This window comes from Phacochoerus africanus, chromosome 14, assembly GCF_016906955.1.
Source record: "Phacochoerus africanus isolate WHEZ1 chromosome 14, ROS_Pafr_v1, whole genome shotgun sequence".
Lineage (NCBI taxonomy): Eukaryota > Metazoa > Chordata > Mammalia > Artiodactyla > Suidae > Phacochoerus > Phacochoerus africanus.
In genome coordinates this window covers 39,563,067-39,583,972 of record NC_062557.1, presented here as the reverse complement: position 1 = coordinate 39,583,972, position 20,906 = coordinate 39,563,067, and the positions used below count along the sequence as shown (strand labels likewise).

The 20,906-nt window shown below is 40.1% G+C and overlaps 1 protein-coding gene across 3 annotated transcripts in view; it reads left to right on the top strand.

The window, feature by feature from the left end:
- AP2B1 (adaptor related protein complex 2 subunit beta 1) overlaps window positions 1-20,906 on the top strand; it is a 129,343-nt gene that overhangs the window by 76,118 nt on the left and 32,319 nt on the right. For 2 of the 3 annotated variants that reach the window (XM_047758915.1, XM_047758913.1), the window contains exons 15-18: window positions 6,458-6,499; window positions 7,359-7,505; window positions 9,146-9,291; window positions 15,414-15,543. In XM_047758915.1, coding sequence (XP_047614871.1) covers window positions 6,458-6,499; window positions 7,359-7,505; window positions 9,146-9,291; window positions 15,414-15,543 — 465 coding nt within the window. The remainder of the gene's footprint in view (window positions 1-6,457; window positions 6,500-7,358; window positions 7,506-9,145; window positions 9,292-15,413; window positions 15,544-20,906) is intronic. The other variant, XM_047758916.1, reaches the window with a different exon arrangement.

Genomic DNA, 20,906 nt, shown 5'->3' with positions numbered 1-20,906 from the left:
AATGATGCACAGAGCATTCTTCTGCTGAAACTGGCTTTCAGAACCACTTAGACAGTACATTCCCTTTCTAGAAAGGGCTTTGGCCTTGGGGTAGAGGCATAAAGGGTAGGGTCATTTTTTTCTTTAATTGGTTTTATTCATATGTGTTGGCAATGTTGATGTAGGTATGGTGCCCTCGACCAGTGGTGAAACTGTTTTATCAGGCTTCTGTCCATTTTGTGATAATTTTTGCCAATAAAGTGGTTCATTTCAAAATCGTCTCCTTAAATAATATTGCCATAGTGCTGCTTATATGGTTAGTGGAACATTCATTCACTCAATAGTATTTGAGTGCTTTTATTCTATGTCATGCTGTTTTCTGTGCACTGGGAATATAGTTGTGCAAGTCCTTAACAATCTTTCATTCTAGTGAGGGGAGATAGATGACAAACAAAAATACTGCAGAGGAATGTGAGATGGGATGCAGAGCTTTTCCTGTGGATTTTTACTGCATTCAACATTGAGTTATATTTGACCTACGAGACCAGTGCTGGCCATTCTCAGGACTTTTTGTCACATTCTATTTCCCGTCCCATCTCAGGAAGTAATGTGTTCTATCTCTATGCTTTTCAGTTGCTGTAAGTTTTTTTTTTCCCTTCCGGTTGAGGAGTCTTCTGATGATTTTGTATGATCTCAACTCATTTATGTTAGTCCGCATCAAATCTGTTCTTCTTTTCTTTCTTTCTTTCTTTCTTTTTTTTTTTTTAATAGCCACATCCTCAGCATATGGAAGTTCCTGGGCCAGGGATTGAATCTGAGCCACAGCTGTGGCAACACCACATCGTTTAACCTGCTGTGCTGGGATCAGACCCACACCTCCACAGTGACTTGAGTCGCTGCAATCATATTTTTAACCCACTGTGCCATAGCGGGAACTCCCTATCGTGCTTTTCTAAATGGCTTTTTGAAGATCAGATTAAAATTTACGGTCTAGGGAGTTCCCATCACCATGTAGCAGAAATGAATCTGGCTAGGAACCATGAGGTTGCAGGTTCGATCCCTGGCCTTGCTCAGCAGGTTAAGGATCTGGCGTTGCCGTGAGCTGTGGTGTAAGCCAGCAGCGGTAGCTCTGATTTGACCCCTAGCCTTGGAACCTCCATATGCCGTGAGTATGGCCCTAAAAAGCAAAAAAAAAGAAAGAAAGAAAGAAAAATTGCAGTCTAACAGTTGAAAACATAGATGGCATGTGCCTTCTAAAATCTCTAACAGGAAAGACACAGATTGCTCTTCTTGACACCGATAGGATTTTGGTATGAATTTTGTTTGTGATGGGAATCATTGTGCACACTTTCTCCGTCATTCGGTTTTGACTCCTGAATAGCAGAGCTTTTGGTAAGCTCTATGACCTGAAGCATCCTTCAGACCCACTTCAGTTGAGTCAGTTCTGGAAAGTTTTAGACAGGAGCAAAGACATGTCTGCACTTAAGATCTACATCTCTAATTAAGAGGATGCCTTCAGATACTCAGCTCCAAAGTTGTAGAAGCAGACAGGTATACTTTAGACCAGTCAAATGGACCTCAAAGAGGCTAACCCGAATCAGTCATTGTAAATGTTTTGGGGAATTTTTTTTTTCTTCTTTTTTTGTCCACTTGGTGGCCATCTCAATTGATATTCTTTTATAAAAGACTTTCCCTTTTCTTGGAGTCTGGCAGACTTGTTCCCTTATAGACCCTCGTCTTTAGTTATTTCTCTGTACATCTGCCATTGGATAAGGGTATATCCTTTTGGTGTCTAGGTGAACTAGAGCTGTACACAGACTCAAGTTTCAAACTTTTGACTTAACTTGGCTCTGCATCAGAGCTCATGAAACTGTTCTGGAATCCTTTTAGCCCATAAGTTAAAATAAGTCACCATGGAATCACTGCTTTCCATCCAATTACTGAATGAACAGTACGACACGTTATTATGTAGTCAACATGAGCTGAGCCTGTTTCAGCACTACTTCAGGCATGGTAAAGCACCCACTCTTTGGCAGTAGCCAAATGTTAGTGTTATTTTTAGTGCCATTTAATGTGATTTAAATTGGGGACTGGGAAAACTATACCACTAGCAGAAGTTTTGGCTGGGGTATCAGCTTCAGACCTTTAGGAAAATTCTGCTCAGTTTTCAGCATTTGATATATTCTTCTCCTGAAATTGGTAATTCTCTTTCCTTCTTTTCCCTATATCCTGATTTGTTGGTCTGTAGTTCGTGGTCTATAGTTCATGGTCTACAGCCTCAATAAGGCAATCCTGGGAATAATGGGTAATGGGCACCTCCAAAAGACACTTAAAACATACACAGTATCTAGACACCTAAGATTGAGTTTAAAGCCATGCCCTGTACCTCTAGCCCTTTTCACTCAGCTCTGCCAGCTCACTGGATAACACATCGCTGAATTTTTACAAGTCCAGTTTAACTGATTTTGCACCCTAGCTGATCAGTATCACCAAACAGATGAATTTTTTAAAGTTTTTTTTTTTTATTAAAGTATAGTCGAGTTACAACATTATGCTGATTTCTAATGTGGATCAGTGTGACTCAGTCATATATATATGTACATTCTTTTTTTGTTTGTTTGTTTAGGGCCACACCCGTGGCATAAGGAGGGTCCCAGGCTTGGGGGCAAATCAGAACTGTAGCCACCAGCCTACGCCACAGCCACAGCAATGTCAGATCCAAGCCGTGTCTGTGACCTACACCAAAGCTCACGGCAACACAGATCCTTAACCGAGTGAGGCCAGGGATCGAACCCACATCCTCATGGTTACTAGTTGGGTTTGTTACCACTGAGCCACAATGGAAACTCCTGTACATTCTTTTTTATATATTATTTTACATTGTGGCCAAACAGATGAATCTTAATCTGATTTCAGATATTATTAGCAACTGAACTGAAATGGTTAGTGGCTAGTTCAGGCTAGCATGATAACATTCCTGTGTTTTATTCAGCTTTCTAGCCTTTTCCCCCTTCCCTTGATTAATGTCTATATCCTCCTGCTTGTCGCTGTAGGTAGCAGAGCCACTCACTGGGTAATTGGCTCCCACCCTTGCCAACATCTCCCTGTTAGTTACTCTTGCCCATCACTGTGCTGTCACCTTTGCCATGTTTTCAAACGAATAACCTCCCTTAGAAACTTTTCAGTTAAAGGGGAAAAGGCTGAATAAAGTCTAAATAAGCTATAGTTTGGCTAGTTAGAAATCATTGAAATTGTCCTTTCCTTTTGCTCTCTGAACATAGCACAGTTAGATGAACCTTTATGTTTCTGGCTACATGTCTCTGATACCCTTTAGATTCTGTATCTGTAAGATCAGAGCTCTTGATTCTGGGTTGCAGCTGAGTTATAGCTGATAAACTGAATATAAACAAAGAATTGCTTTTCAGTTTCTCTTATATTGTTTGGAATAAAAATGACTAGCAGCATAGGGAGCAGCAGGGGGTAGAGGGTACATTTAGATCCTGTTCAGCTAAGATAATATTCATATAATACTCAAAGACAGTAAGAGTGAAATATAAGAAAATCAGGGCTATAAATGGGCTTTATTTCCTTTGGAAATAACACCACTAGTGAGTGCCTTTCATTGAATTTAATGTATTTGATAATACTGATGTTTCTCTTCCAGCGTGTTTTTTCTTTCTTGCCGTGAAGTGCCAACTAGGTCCATAAAAAAAATCCATCTCTTTCAAGCTTGGATTGTAAGACAAGCCAGAGGGAAGAGATTGGCTGGGTGGGGAGAATGTGTAAGCTCATCAGAAAGTCATAAAACCAGATCAAAGCATGAAGACAAATGAGAATTCTGCATCATTCCCTTCCTTGGAAAGGATTATTCTTTCTGCTCAAGTTCTAGCTTCCTTTTTAATTCAGGAGTTAGCTCTAAAATCATTTCAGAACAGATAAATCTTGTTTGATTCCAAATAATAGAGAATTCTTATTCAACCTTGTCTATACTTTGGAGTCACTAGGACAGCTTTTCAAAATTCTCATGCTCAGGCTACACTCCAGTACAGTTAAGTCACTGTGGCTGGGATTGAGGCTTAGGTATTATCAGTACTTTTTAAAATCCCCCTCCTCCAACACTGTACACACACAGAGGATTGATTCCATTGAATCAATATAAGCTTGAGAACCTTAGTTAATGGGACACAATTGAAGTAGTTATTTCTACTCTTGGAAAGTTTGAATCTTGCTCTAAGAAACCTCCAGGTTTTTATGAAGGAGAAATTGAAAACTAAAGACCTTCAATAATCAGCTTGCTGTTGCAAACTCATTTCCTATGACTTTTTTTATCTACACATATCTACCCTGAGCTCCAATCTAATTATACTACTCATTCGTAATCATGCTTTTATTCCTACTTTTTTAGCTTTTGTTCATCCTGTTTGAGAAATAACCTCCCCCATTTCTGCTTTTTATAATCTCACACTACCACCTCTTTGAAGCTTCTTTTCATTATCCTTCAGCCAAAAGGAACCTCTTCTCTTCACAACTTTGCTTTTTTGCTTTAGTATATTTTCTGTGTGGTTTTGTGTCCAGGGTTTACTTTTCTGCTGGTTTGCAAAGCCTGGACTTCTTCATCTATGTATTCCCCTCATCACCTGGCATCTTTACATTCCTCCTTGTACCTTGTATCCAGCACGTTTTATGTAAGTGTGTGTTTGAATAAAAGGAATCTAATGCTTTTCAGAGGTCATGCTACAGATGTGTGCTATCCTAGGGAGAAGGCACCTGTGTAATATCTTTTCTATTGTCTATCATACTTTTCCGGCTATTTGAATTCTACCTTGGGATAACCTTTTTATCTGTCTACACCTTGATTTCTTGTCCCATGTCCAAACACTAAGTAATCTTCAGGAACTAGATTTGGGAAATGTTGGCTTTTTCAGATTTGAGTGCTCTGTAGCTTGGTTCACTGCATGGTAATTCATGCCAGTTATGAAGCACCTGCCTGGGCTTTTTCCTGTCATGGTAGAAACAGAATGTTGCCGTAAGTTCAATATGTATTACTTTTTAGGTTTTGGCAACCCAGTTTTATATATTTGTTTATTGAGAAGATAATAAACCCTCTTTCTCAAATCGTGAAGACCAATGCAATTTTGTTTTTTAACACAACCACAACACAGTAATCTCCAAATTTCTAACACTAAATGATAGACAAGAAAGGAAACAGTGGTTTATAAAGCAGATAGGCATTGGGTGATTCAGAGAGGAATTTTCTTTTCTTTTCTTTTCTTTTCTTTTTTTTTTGTCTTTTTGCCATTTCTTGGGCCGCTCCCACGGCATATGGAGGTTCCCAGGCTAGGGGTCCAATCGGAGCTGTAGCTGCCGGCCTACACCAGAGCCACAGCAATGCAGGATCTGAGCCACGTCTGCAACCTACACCACAGCTCACGGCAACTCGGATCCCCAACCCACTGAGCAAGGCCAGGGATCGAACCTGCAACCTCATGGTTCCTAGTCAGATTCGTTAACCACTGAGCCACAACGGGAACTCCCAGAGAGGAATTTTAGATGCACAATGAGAACTAGGGAAACAGCAGTATAGAACTGCAGCACAAAAGGTGGTTTCTGGCTTTTTAAACAGCACCGTTAGTTGTGTGTATGTATGTTTTATGTTTCTTCATGCTAGCTATTTTCAGCTTCAGTTCTTTAATGCTTTTGTTGTGAACTTCAGGGTGAATTTTATCAGAGCCCTGAGAGAAAAAAGGTAAAACCAAGACCAAGTATAATTATTTTCTTCTCCAATGGTTAGCATCCTTTTAAATGATCTACTCCAGATAAATTACAGCATTTCTCCTTACTTGCATTGACCGGGAGAGAGACTTGAAGAGTTGCATGCCTTTCCACTTCCTTCCCAGGTAGGAAATCTTCCTAACCCAGCTGTTTTCTTTCTTAGGAAAGTTCTAAGCACAAAAATCACTCTTGTTCCAATTTTTGAAGCTTGAAGTTGCAGCTCAATACTGGTTTGGTTTCCACTTTCTCAGGGGCAGCAGCAAGTTTTGTAGTTCAAAGCACATTTTAGTTTTTCTTTGCTTTTCTTTTCTCCCCCCTTAAATTTCCTTTTAAAGAAAAAATAAAACATTCTAAACATTACTACTTGGAGACAGAGTTTCTTGGAGTATGTTAATTCTTGAAATCCGGTGTGGGTTTGTGCCAGGGTATCCCAGTGGAAAGATTGGATCTGACACATCCCTGAGATGTCCCAGCTCCATCTTCTTTCCAGGTTTCTCAAAACTCCCACACTCCATCACTTCCCTTACTTGGTTACCCGAGGATGTATTTCTTTGCAATCTAGAATTTCTTTAGGCTTTGGGAGTCAAGTTGAATAGCAGGTATTCCCAGCACCTTGGCAGAGCAATTTACAGATTCTATATGGGAATCTAGTATTTAGCTAAATGAACTCTACCTTTCTCTCCTCTCTCTCCTTTCTCTCTTTCAGCTTGGCAGTGACCTTGGCGGGGGCATTGGAGGAAGTCCGGCAGTAAGTGCCATCCATTTTTTTCACCATGGGTTTCACTGCCCCCTGATTGATGGCTTTCCTGTGCACACATTTTCAGACCAGCCCTCTATCTAGCACTGTACACTGGAACCTCTATAGTAGTGTGTGAAGAGTAGAAAGTAACGTAGGACCACTAGGAATCTTTGGGACCGTACACCGCATGTGGTGTAGGGGTGTCTTTAGGGATCGGCACTCTGGTGTCTATAGAGATCTTTGTCTTCCTGACATTAAAGAGCTAAAGGAAATGGAACCTCCCATCCTGACAAGAGAATACTTTTATTCTCTACTGTCATTTAGAAAGAACATGAAAAAGTTGGCTGGACTCAGAGTGAGACTCTCCTTATAAGTGAGTTTGTTTTGGGGGGGTGAGTATCCATCTCCCCCAGGAGAGTTTCCTACTAGATATTTATGACTGAATGGGGAAATGAGTCTTGCCTGGACCCAAGTGGAAACGGAACTTCTATCTGAGTTGGATGTTTCTCCTCCTTTCTATAGAAATAAACTCCCCCTTCCTTAGGATACCTTTAGGCCTTTTGCACAGAATCACGGAAGCTAAAATTGGAAACCAAACAGAAACAACCTTGGATCACTGTGTTCCTGATCCTATTGATTACTCTCTCTTGATAGAACTTCCAAAGAGTGTGTGTATCTTTTCAGTGATGAAAAAATAACCATGATGATTAAAAGGACAAAGAATATATGATTTAACTCCTAAGAATATTGTAATTATGATGTGTCCTTATTGATTTCTTAATTCTGTTAAAATATATAGCAACATTTTAAGGACTGTTAATCTGTTCTTCCTGATCTCCCCTCTCCCCTTCCCTTTTTTCACCTGCAGGTGGGACAGTCCTTCATCCCATCATCAGTGCCTGCCACCTTTGCTCCTTCACCTACTCCTGCTGTGGTCAGCAGTGGTCTGAATGACTTGTTTGAGCTCTCCACGGGGATAGGCATGGCGCCTGGTGGATACGTGGCTCCTAAGGCTGTAAGTAAAGCAGCACTGTCTTAGAGGACAGGACCTCAACTACCTAGCATCTAACACTTGTGTTACTTCCACTAATAATAAATCCAGGGTTGGAGCCCTTGTTCTAGAGGATTTAAGAGGAAGATGAAAGGTGCCTTCAGACCTAGCAATAAGAAGAACCATAGCATCATTATTAACCATTTTTATAATTAGACTTAAAATTGGAAATACCAAGTATTTGGGTTTTGTTCTCTTGTTCAGAAATGTTGTCTAGCTTGTCAACATTAAAGTCAGTCTAACCTAGACCTGAGGGAAGAAGAAATTATAGAGAAGTAACCTTTTACTTTGTATTGCTTCCGCTCTTTTCCCATTGGTATTGCATATGGATTCTCAAGTGCCATAGCTCAGATTTGGTTTTCATGGATTTTAGTGCACCTCTTTAGAGTTTTGATTTAGGTGAGTGTCATCGGTGCCTCTCTAGTCTCAGCCTTGCTTGATGACATACTAAGATTGAAATTCAAAAGGGGAAATTCCCTGTAAATGGAGCTTATTTTGACCCTTGGGGATAATGTCTTCCAAGCTAAGCTAGGTTTCTTATAATCTTGCCTTTCTGAGGGACAGCATGCATGGTTGCTTCCTGAATTCTCTGCCTGCTCATCTGACTCAGTGTGGAGGGGATCCCTGCTGCACATACAGAGACCAGTTGACCATTCCAAAAGTCTTAACTTTATGTGGGGAGCCATTACATAGAGTAACCAAAAATACAATTCAAAATTGAGCTGTAGGGTTTTTTTTGTTTTTTGTCCTTTGAGGGCCTCACCCGACGCATATGGAAGTTCCCAGACTAGGGGTCGAATCAAGAGCTACCGCTGCAGGCCTACACCACAGCCACAGTAACGCAGGATCTGAGCCACATCTGCAACCTACACCACAGCCCAAGGCAGCACCAGATCCTTAACCCACTGAGCGAAGCCAGGGATTGAACCTGTGTCCTTATGGATACTAGTCAGATTCATTTCCACTGAGCCATAGTGTTTTGATACAACTTAGTAGCTTTATTGTGAGGTTACTCTGTTGGATATTATCCCCACAACCTTTTAATTGTTTACTTGTTTACTAACATTAAAATAATACATAAAATGACAGATTTAAATGATGTAGAGATATCAGGTAGAAAATTGTCTCCCTCTGTCCCCGCTTCCCTGTAAATAGCTGCTGTTAACTTTCTTCTGTGTCATTTGAGAAAAAAAACTGTCATGCATATATACCTGTATGTTTATATCCTCTAAGGATCTGGCATTGCCGCAACCTTTGGTGTAGGTCGAAAATGCAGCTTGGATCCGATCCCTGGCAGGAGAACCCCATATGCTGTGGGGCAACCAAAAAAAAAGAAAAAAGAAAAAAAAAGGAAATCTACTCTGATAATGTTTGCTGGGAGCGGGTTTTCTCAGGGTTACTTGAAATGCTGCCTCCTGGGCTTAAGTCCTCATTTTGCCCCAAATAAAACTTAACTCTCAAAAAAAAAAACAAAGCAAAACAAAACAAAAAACACCTTAATTGTCTAAGGAAGTGAAATTTTAACTTCACCTTTATTTATTCAAAAACAGATAGCATCGAAATGAATCCTGTCTGGTTCCATTGGGCTTTATGCTGTGTTTCAGGTCTGGCTGCCTGCAGTAAAGGCTAAAGGCTTGGAGATTTCAGGAACATTTACTCACCGCCAAGGGCACATCTATATGGAAATGAACTTCACCAACAAAGCTCTGCAGCACATGACGGACTTTGCAATTCAGTTTAACAAGAATAGGTAAGAAATCTGAGTTCCCCAGCTGGATCCTGAGGCAATACTGTACTTTATGGTCAACAAGAGTGTGTTCCTTTTAGCAGTGGGTAAGGACTCTCGTGTTGGCAGATTTTTGATTTAGAGTGAGCAGAGCCTCTTGACATCTGTTCATTGGTCAGCTTCAATTCTGGAGGCTCTAAGGAATTTTGTTGGGAAACTCATCTGTATAGAATAAGGCAACCAGAACTTATTTACTGCCTTCCTAAAGGATTTTAGGACTGGAATGTCTGTATTAACACAGTTTACAAAAACAAAAGCAAAAACAAAAAACCACATACTTTTACTTGAAATCCATTTATCCTTTTAATGAATAACCGTTTAGCATCTGAGTGCCAGACATTTCTGGGTGCTGAAGCTAGAGAAGTGAACCAAATGAATGTGTCTCACATTTGGTGAGAAAAAAATGAATGTAATTTGGTTGATGTCAAAAACGTGGAAGACAGTATACTTGTTAACTAAATAATTACATATTCACTCTGCTTTTAGCAATGAATTCTCTGCCTTAATAGGGAAGAGAGTTGTGACAAATGAGAGCTTATTCCATTTTCTACCCACTTGCCCCCTGTCCTTTCATTTTTAGTAGTTGTTTCTGTATTTCATTCTTTCACTGTTATCCCCATCTTTATCTTGTGCTGAATTTTTGCTTACTGCCAGCCCTTTAATTACATTTCCACTGTCATTTCTTGTTATGTCGTCTAATAGGTTTCTCAACAAGCCTTGAATTCTGGTCAAAATTGTAACTTACATACTTGAAAACTCTTGACTCAAGTTCCTTATTTTACTCGAGTTTTTGGTTATTTAATGTTTTTGAGGAAAAGTTTGTTGCCAGCCTGATTTGGTCATTTTGGTAATTTGGTCATTACCAATTTTGGTCATTTGGTAATTTGGTCATTTTGTCTGACTGCCCAAAGTTTTGAAATCCAGTGATTTTTTTCAAGGGTGTTCCCAGTGTTGACCAATCTTGGTGAGTTTTTCCTGGAATAAGGTGTATCCTTTCAATATGTACATTGAAGTCTTTCACTTCAGGGAAGTTCTCAGGGTTTGTATGTTTAAACTTTTGTACTGTTCCATGGTTTAGATTTTCTTCTTTGGCAAATTATGTATTTGTTTTCTTTTTTTTATATGTGCTGTTTTTCTGTCATTTTCTTATCTATAAATGTTATATATCTCATGACCTTTTTTATATAACTACAACATTATCAGACTAAAAATTATTTAATATTATGATGGTATTTAATATCATTGAATAGCCAATCAGTGGATTATTACAATTCTCTAGTGTTTTTGTAGAGTTTGTATTATCTGAACAGGGTCCCAGTAAGCCCCACCCCTCATATATGCCAGTTGGTTGATAAGTGTCTTAAGTGTCCTTTTTCTTTTTGTCTTTTTTTTGCCTGCTGCTTCCATGGCATACGGAGGTTCCCAGGCTAGGGGTCGAATCGGAGCTGTAGCCTCTGGCCTACGCCAGAGCCACAGCAGTGCAGGGTCCTTAACCCACTGAGCAAGGCCAGGGATCGAACCCGAAACCTCATAGTTCTTAGTCGGATTCGTTAACCACTGAGCCATGACGGGAACTCCCTTAAATGTCTTTTAACGTACAGAGTCTTCCTCCTCTTTCTTTTTTCCTTGAAATTTACTTGTAGAAGAAATTAGATCATTTATCTATGGAGTTTCCCACAGTCTAGATTTTGCTTGTTACATCCGTAAATTAGAGGCAGATCTATAGACTTAATTAGAATTAGACTTGATGTTCTGGCAGGAGTGCTTCATGAGTAATGGTGATCTTTTTCTGTTTTTTTTCTCTCTCATTTTATTCTCTGTGTCTTTTACTGTGTTTACTTTCATGTCTCTTCTCTTGTTCTTTGTAATTCATTCTCTGCCAGTATAATCATGCCTTTACTATAATATTTTGTAAATGAAATCACATAGTATGGAATATTTTGTGTCTGGTTTCTTTCACTTAGCATAATGCTTTGAGATGTTTCAGTAGTCTGTTCTGTTTTTATCGTTGAGTAGTATTCCATTGATGCTTATACCACAGTTTGTTTACACTTTCACCAGTTGGTGAAACTGGGGATTGTTTTCCAGTTCTTTTTTTTTTTGGTCTTTTTGCCTTTTCTAGGGCTGCTCGCACGGCATATGGAGGTTCCCAGGCTAGGGGTCCAACTTGGAGCTGTAGCCTCCGGCCTACGCCAGAGCCACAGCAACACAGGATCCTAGCCGCCTCTGCGACCTACACCACAGCTCATGGCAACGCCTGATCCTTAACCCACTGAGCAAGGCCATGGTTCGAACCCCAGACCTCATGGTTTCTAGTCGGATTCGTTAACCACTTCGCCGCGACGGGAACTCCTGTTTTCCAGTTTTATCTTTCATGACTAAAGCTCCCATGAATATTCATGAAAGATCTGTGTGTGGATATACGTTTCCATTTTTCCTGGGTAAATACCTAGCTAGGTCATACAGTAAGTGTGAGAGTTCCAGCTGTTCCATATCCTCATACATTTTAGCCATTCTTACAGAAGTATAGTAGTATAGCGTCTTAATTTGCATTTCCCTAATGAGTAATGATATTGAACATTTTCATCATAATTTTACAGACCATTCTTATATCTTTTTTTTTTTTTTCTTCTATTTCTTTGGGCCGCTCCCGCGGCATATGGAGGTTCCCAGGCTAGGGGTCTAATCGGAGCTGTAGCCACTGGCCTACGCCACAGCCACAGCAACGCAGGATCCGAGCCGCGTCTGCAACCTACACCACAGCTCACAGCAACGCCGGATCGTTAACCCACTGAGCAAGGGCAGGGACCGAACCTGCACCCTCATGGTTCCTAGTCGGATTTGTTAACCACTGCGCCACGATGGGAACTCCGCATTCTTATATCTTATTTGGTTAAATATGTCATATCTAAAAGATGTGCTCAAATCATTCCTTTTACCTTTTTTTATCTTATTATCAAATAGTAAAGGGTTTTTTGCCTTTTTTTTTTTTTTTTTTCTTGGTCTTTTTAGGACCACACCTGTGGCATATGGAGGTTCCCAGGCTAGGGGTTGAATTGGTTCGGTAGCTGCTGGCCTGCACCACAGCCACAGCAACACCGAATCCAAGCCGACTCTGTGACCTATACCACAGTTCACGGATCCTTAATCCACTGAGTGAGGCCAGGGATCAAACCTGCATCTTCATGGATACTAGTCAGATTCGTTTCCGCTGAACCATGACAGGAACTCCTCAAATAGTAAAGTTTTTTCTATTTTCTGGATATGAGTCCTTTGTCAGATATGCCTTGCAAATATTTTCTCCCAGTCTGTGGCTTGTCTTTATTTTCTTAACAATTTTTTGTAGAAATAGTTTTCTTTTTTTAGATTTATTTTTTCTTTTAATGTTTTTAGCTTTTTGTGTTATATTTATCAAATCTTTACCTGACCCACAGTTACAATTTTTTTTAACAGAAGTGTTAATAGATTTAGAACCTACATTTACTTTTGTAATTCATTTTGAGGAGATCTTGGTGAGATAAAGTTTTTTGTTTGTTTACTTGTTTTTTGTTTTTTGCCTTTTTAGGGCCATACCTACGGCATATGGAGGTTCCAAGCTAAGGGTCAAATTGGAGCCGTGGCTGCTAGCCTGTGCCATAGCCACAGCAATGCCAGATTCGTGCCGCAGCTAGCAGCAGCACCGGATCCTTAACCCCCTGAGCAAGGTCAGGGATCAAACCCACATGCTCATGGATAGGATTTGGCTCTAAATTCACTGAGCCGCAGTGGGGACTCCTGGAGATAATTTGTTGTAAGAGCCAAAGTAAATTTTTATTCCATACTAAGTCTTGAAATCAGATATTATAAACCCTCTGTATTCTTTTTCAAAAATTGTTTTGGCAATTCTAGGTCCTTTGCCTGCCGGGATTTTGATTAAGAGTGCAGTGAATGTGCAGATCAGTTTAGAGAAGAATTGACATTATACAATTTTTTTTTTTTTTTTTAAGAGCCCCATCCGTGGCATATGGAGGTTCCCATTCCCGGGCTAGGCATCAAATCCGAGCTACAGCTGCTGGCCTACACCACAGCAATGCCAGATCCAAGCTGTGTCTGTGACCTACACCACAGCTCACAGCAACGCCAGATGCTCAACGCACTGAGCGAGGCCAGGCATCGAACCCAAAACCTCATGGTTCCTAGTTGGATTGGTTTCTGCTGCGCCACGATGGGAACTCCGACATTAAACAGTATTGAGTCTTCTAATCCATCAGCATAGCATAGCTCTCCATTTATCTATTTTGTCCTTATTTGTTCATTTGTTTTTGTTTTTGGCCACTCCTGCAGCATGAGGAAGTTACCAGGTTAGGGATCAAACCTAAGCCACAGCAGTGATAATGCTATATCCTTCACTACTAGGCCACCAGGGAACTCCCTCTCGGTCATCTTTAACTTCTGTATAATGATAATTCATGTGCAGAACTTCTATATCTTTTGTCAGATTTAAGTACTTTGTAGTGTTGATGTTATAGTAAGTAGCATTTTGTAATTTTAATTTTTGATCGTTGCTAGTATATAGAAATATAATTGATTTTTGTATATTAAACTTGTATCTTACAACTTTATTAAACTCCCTTATTCTAGTAGCCTTTTTGTAGATTCTTTATGGTTTTCTATATAGATAAATCATCAAATCAGGATCAAAAGGGCAAAATGACTTTTTTGATCTGTAAATGTTAACACCACAGTGAGTCATGTCTGTCCTCAGGATCATTGCTTTATCGCATTTGGGACTCTAAAGCGTACTTTATCTAGGAAAAGGAAAGTGTTTCCTCTGATAGTCTATGACTTTTGAAATTGATACTACCTATATAAACTCTATAGTTATTTTATAAATATTATGATCCCATCTTTCTGAGGCTAATTAGAACATAAATTCAGTATAAGTTTATATCATTAAGTTCCCGTGGCATATGGAGGTTCCCAGGCTAAAGGTCTAATTGGAGCTGTAGCTGCTGGCCTATGCCACAGCCACAGCAATGCCGGATCTTTAACCCACTGAGCAAGGCCAGGGATCAAACCCGCAATCTCAAGGTTCCTAGTCGGATTTGTTTCTGCTGCCCACAACGGGAACTCCAAGTTGTTTATTTGTTATACCTGTGGGCCTACTTTTCCCTTTCTGCTTCGTCTTTTTTACATTGTTTCTTTGTGTTTCTCAAGCATAAGACAAGTCTGTCCTCTCTCATATATTTTTATTTTTTGTACAACTTCAAACTCAGGCTTTTCACATCTTTTTACCAGTCTTAATATTGTTAGACAGGCTTCTCTGAGAAGTTAAACTGGTAGGTACTCCCTGCCTGCTTCAGGCTAAGAAAGTGGCCAGATTTGAATCTACAGCATATCCTTTGCAGTGTTGTTTGGAATGTGTAAGTCAGTCAGTTCTGCTTTACTTAGACTAATTCTTTCCCAATTATTGTATCCTACTTAAGTAAACAAAAAAGAACGAAAATGAGTTTACCAGTAACTAATCCTCTGAACTGATCAGGCAGATTATCAACCCAATGAAATAATATTATTGTACTTTATAGCATGGATATTTTTAAGTCTTCTTTCTCCCGAGGATTATCTAAAGAAAGATATATTTTAAAAGATACTTATCAAACTTGTCCCTCTAGTGGCATGATAAACATGCACTTTCAGAATCAGAGTATTAGCAGGCCATTTCTTTGCTTATGAATATTTTCTCCTTCCCCAGTTCCATTTAATGAAACAGAAGGTAGGATTTCCTGCTGTGGCACAGTGGGTTAAGGATCCGGTGTTACTGTAGCTGTGGTGTTGGCCACAGCTGCAGCTCGGATTTGATCCCTGGCCCAGAAATTTCCATATGCTGTGGGCATGGCCGAAAAAGAGGGGAAAAGAAGGAAAGAAACACAGAAGTTATGTTGTAATCAGTGTTAGGTAGAGCACTTTGGTTCCTGGTATTCCTTCTTTTTAATTTTTATTAAAAATTGTATTTCCTTCAAATGAAATGAAAAGCTGTTGAAACCTAAAGGTGTGGTTAAATCCTGCCTCCTGATTAACCTCTGGGATTTCTTCGTCCTCTCTCCTAGTTTTGGGGTCATCCCCAGCACTCCTCTGGCCATCCATACCCCACTGATGCCAAACCAGAGCATTGATGTCTCCCTGCCTCTCAACACTTTGGGCCCAGTCATGAAGATGGAACCTCTAAACAACCTGCAGGTTAGGCCTTTACTTCACTCAGCGGGTGCAGGTCAATATCTTGCCAATGTTACTTCACTTATATATACCCCCCCCCCCATATTAGATTTGGTCATGGAATAGGGTTTGGAATAACTCTGTGGAGAAGACTTTATTTTTCCTTTAAAGAGACACACAAACATTGTGCATTGACATAGAAATTTTAATTCTTTTACTCGAAAAACAAATTCTTTAAGGTCTTATTTACAATTTTTTTTAAGACTTTGACTGGAAATTTGAATATCGTAAGGATAGATTTCAATAGAGATATGTGGAGATTATCTTAGAACACACAGCCATAAGTAGTTGGGTTATCTGGATTTACACATTAGCACATATGATAAAGTGTGTGTGATAAGTGTAACAACTTCTTAAAAGAGCTCAAAACTTTATCAGGTCCACAGGAACCTCTCAATCTTGAATATGTTGAATTTTTAGAATGCCGAAGTCCTTGCTTAGTGTTTCATTTTCGCCACTTGAGTTTCTCTTTGTAAACTTTCTGAGCTTCAAGCAGCATGAAGGCCGAGTGGTAAGCATGTAAGCCGAAGCTGTAGCAATGCTGAAAGGATAAAATTAGATGTGCAGTTGAGGGTTTTTTTTTTTTTTTGTCTTTTTGTTGTTGTTATTGTTGTTGTTGTTGCTATTTCTTGGGCCGCTCCCGCGGCACATGGAGGTTCCTAGGCCAGGGGTTGAATCGGAACTGTAGGCACCGGCCTACGCCAGAGCCACAGCAACGCGGGATCCGAGCCGCGTCTGCAACTACACCACAGCTCATGGCAACGCCGGATCGTCAACCCACTGAGCAAGGCCAGGGACCGAACCCACAACCTCATGGTTCCTAGTCGGATTCATTAACTACTGCGCCACGACGGGAACTCCAGTTGAGGGTTTTAATGTTCACAAGGACGGAGGAGACCACCTTGGGCTGACCTGAGATGAGGACCTAAAAGTCATGCCTACATAAGGTTGAGACCCTAGAAAGGCAGTCCCTCAATGAAAGGGAAACGAGAAAAAAACATTTTCAGGAGTTCCTGTTGTGGCTGAGCAGAAACAAATCTGACTAGTATCCATGAGGGTGCAGTTTCTATCCCTGGCCTTGCTCAGTGGGATAAGGATCCAACATTGCCGTGAGCTGTGGGGTAGGTCACAGACGAGGCTTGGATCTGGTGTCACTGTGACTGTGGAGTAAGCCAGTGGCTACAGCTTCGATTTGACCCCTAGCTTGGGAACTTCCATATGCTGAGGGTTCAGCCCTAAAAAGACAAAAAAGAAAAGAGATTTTCACAGGGGCAAGTGATGAAAGTTTCTCTCTGACCAGGGTTCTTGGCAGCTTCTTATGAGAAATCCATGGCCCAAATTTGTACGTTGTAGGTTCAGAATTCTCCAAACCAATAAATTAATGTAAAATTGGATCGGGACGGGTAAAACCTAGAGTTCTTGGCAGAAGCAAATGCAGAGCAGCCCTTTTGCAACATTTCCAAACTTTAAGGCTGTCAGGACTCCTAGCTGAAAAGAAAGTCTCTATTGAAAGTGAGCTCCCAATTTAACCAAAAAAAAAAAAAAAAAAACGAAAAAAACAAAAGGAAGAAAGGAAAGATGCACTGTGGAGGACAGTCAGAAGATGCAACAAAGAGGGTGGGTATCCCCTTCTACCAAGAACTTGAAATGACAGAATAGTCTGAATGAGACTACAAAATATATTTTAAATGATGAATAAAAAATAGCAACTTTCCACTTTGCAGTCTAGACAGTGGGATCCTATTGCTCAGTCTCCTCGAAATACCAGTGTGGAATACTAGTACTCCTGGTGAGACATCAGCAATAAAAAACTTAAAAGAGTTAAAACTAATGTTCTCCTTGGAGTTCCTGTTTTGACTCAGTGGTTACTGAACCTGACTAGTATCCATGAGGATGCAGGTTCGATCCCTGGCCTCACTTTGTGGTTTAAGGATCCAGTGTTGCCCTGAGCTGTGGCATAGATCGAAGACATGGCTCGGATCCTGCATTGCTGTGGCTGTACTGTAGGCCAGCAGCTGCAGCTCCAATTTGACCCCTAGCCTGGGAACAAACAAAAAACAAACCCCTATGCCACAGGTTCAAGCTCTAAAGAGACAAAAAACAAAAAAACCTAATATTCTCCAATAGTTTAAATATCCACATGCCAAGTTTGCTTGCCAGTTGACTAACAACTACCTTGCTGTCACAGTAGTTGCTTCTTTTTCAGCAAAAGGATTTCATGATGAGGAGTGAGTCACAATATAACTTGGCTCAATCTAGAACAAAACAAGGATTACTGTGCAGCAGGAATTGGCTGTTGCTATGATGAGAGTAATGTGTTAAGGAACTTTTCCAGCGCAGAATCGTAAAGTAACTAACCCAAATCTACATCTGCTCTTTTCATTGAAATCTAACCCACCTGTTGGCCCACAGAGCCTCAAGCCAAATATTTGAGGACAGTCAGCATGAGTGTGAGAATGCTTTACTTTAGAAGTAAGAAAGGGTATTTGGGTCACAGAAACCAGGGCAAATTTTATGCTCTTAAAACCAAAAGGAAACAGTAAATAAATAAATAAATGTATATATATGTATGAGTGTATGTCAATATACTTTCCTGTTTGTATTTCCATTTCACATTCAGCGAAATGAACATCCAAAACAGGAACCCTCATAAGAGAAGTTTAATCTTAGTCCAGGCCCCGCCCTCAAAAGTATTAATATGGTACTAGAACTAACAAGTTTTCGATTTCACATACTTGACCTTACAAAAAACAAACTTAAAATTTTTCCGTCTAAGGAGTTCCCACTGTGGCTCAGTGGGTTAAGAACGAAATATGGTTTCCATGAGGATGCAGGTTCAATCCTTGGCCTCATTCAGTGGGTTAAAGATGCTGCATTGCCACGAACTATGACATAGGATCCAGTGTTACCTTGGCTGTGACTAGGCCTCAGGTGTAGCTCCTGTTTGACCCCTAGTGCGGGAACTTCTGCTTCTTTCTCTCTCTCTTTTTTTTTTTTAAATAACACGCAGGTACGGCTATGTTATAAAAAGAAAGAAAGAGGAGTTCCTGTTGTGGCTCAGTGGGTTACAAACCCAACTAGTATCCATGAGGACTCTGGTTTGATCCCCAGCTTCACTCAGAGGGTTAGGGATCTGGCATGAGCTGTGGTATAGATCAAGGATCATCTGTTGCTATAGCTGTGGCATAGGCTGGCAGGTGCAGCTCCAAATCTACCCCTAGCCTGGGAACTTCCATATGCTGCACGTGTGGCCCTAAAAAAGCAAAAAAAAAGAAAAAGAAGAGAGAGAGGGGAAAAAATTTTTTTTCCCATTTAAGCAGAGTGTAATAAAGCAGCTCAGCTTCTCTGGGAAAAAAAAAAATTCTGTCTGTAGTCAACTATTGATTCTCCACATTGCATTATCCCCATGGATTCTTTTCTTTCAGGAATGTCATCATTATGGCTGTTTTCTCATTAATTGGCATTTCCCAATGGAGAAGATAAGCAGAAACTTGAAAAGAAATAAACTTTTTTCCCCCCATGAGCAGCTCTATTTAATGTCTGCTAGTGGAAGTTGAAACTGTTAGGTTAAGGTGAATGGTTTACTTCAGATTTCAGCTTCCATTCTGCTCTTATTCCAGTAAGAACAAAAAGAATCAAATCTTAACTTCAACCAGCTTAGACCATAAAGATACAGATAAAGCCAGGTAAAGATCGATTGGCATTTAAACATTAAGTTTGCATAATGTTTAAATTCGAGAGCTTATGCAGGAAAGATTAGTACTTATATAAGTATTCTGGACCATAAAATCAGCAAAGAAAGAAAAAAGGGTTGAGAAAATGAAATGCTGAAAGCCGTGTAGGTTTTAGCTATTTTGGCTAATTCGATATCAATATACAGAACAAATAAATAAAACCTCGCTGCCATAACTGTAATGTAACATTTAGTATAAAAACTCTTCATTAAAATGTTCATCAGACTACTTACTGGCTTATAGTCTGTTTGAAACATTATTCAAAGGTTCTTTCTTAAAATGTAAAATAGATTATACTTAGAGACAAGAATTAAGTACTTAGTAGAAATTTAAACCTAGGAAAAAATCTTTCTACTATACTAACAATGTTGGTTGTAAAAGCCTTTGTGAATCCAGCTTATAAATATTACACAAAGTAAAATTTAGCTTGCTGCCGTTGGGAGCTTCTCTTGAGTTTATTTATATCATAATTAATATTCCTTCTAAAAAAAGAGAATTGATTCCCTCTATTTAAATAAAACAAAAAGCTTAACAAATGTCTAAATAAATTTTCTGAGTTTTCTCTGACTTAGATACCTTGTTTTTTATTTCAACTGTGTTAGTTGCTTAGAAACATTGCCCTAATATACTCCTTCAAAACTGACACCTGGAAGTGGCTGTTTCTTCAAGTCAGTGTCTGCAAAAAGGCAATAGAATTATGACATAACATGTGTTCATTCTCACAGCTGCTTGGCCTCCTTTTTTACCAGGCTGTAAACTCTTAGGAGAACATTGATAGCACTGTTCTTCAAAGTTTCAATTTTATCAGGATTATAAAAATACAGTTGAGAGTCAACTAGTTCTCTAGTTAGTTAAGAAAAACCCAGTCCTCAGCCTTCTCTCCCCACTTATGGCCATCATCTATGTGCATATTTCCAATCATCCTATTTTCTTGATAGAGCTGTGTTAGAATTTGCTTTAATCAGTGTTAACTGTTTATGTTACTATGACTGTATGCTTTTAGAGCTGAGCCATATGGTGTGATTAAATTTTTTCTCCATAGGAGTTCCCATTGTGGCACAGTGGAAACAAATCCAGCTAGTAACGATAAGGTCTCAGGTTCGATCCCGGGCCTCGCTCAGTGGGTTAAGAATCCAGTGTTGCTGGAGTTCCCGTCATGGCGCAGTGGTTAACGAATCCGACTAGGAACCATGAGGTTGCGGGTTCGGTCCCTGCCCTTGCTCAGTGGGTTAACGATCCGGCGTTGCCGTGAGCTGGGGTGTAGGTTGCAGACATGGCTCGGATCCCGCGTTGCTGTGGCTCTGGCGTAGGCCGGTGGCTACAGCTCCGATTCAACCCCTAGCCTGGGAACCTCCATATGCCGCGGGAGTGGCCCAAGAAATAGCAACAACAACAACAACAGACAAAAGACAAAAAAAGACAAAAAAAAAAAAAAAGAATCCAGTGTTGCTGTGAGCTGTGGTGTAGTTTGAAGATGCAGCTCGGATCCTGCGTTGCTGTGGCTGTGGCATAGGCCTGCAGCTATAGCTCTGATTCAATTCCTAGCCTGGGAACCTCCAAAAGATGCTAATATAGCCCTAAAAAGAAAAAAGA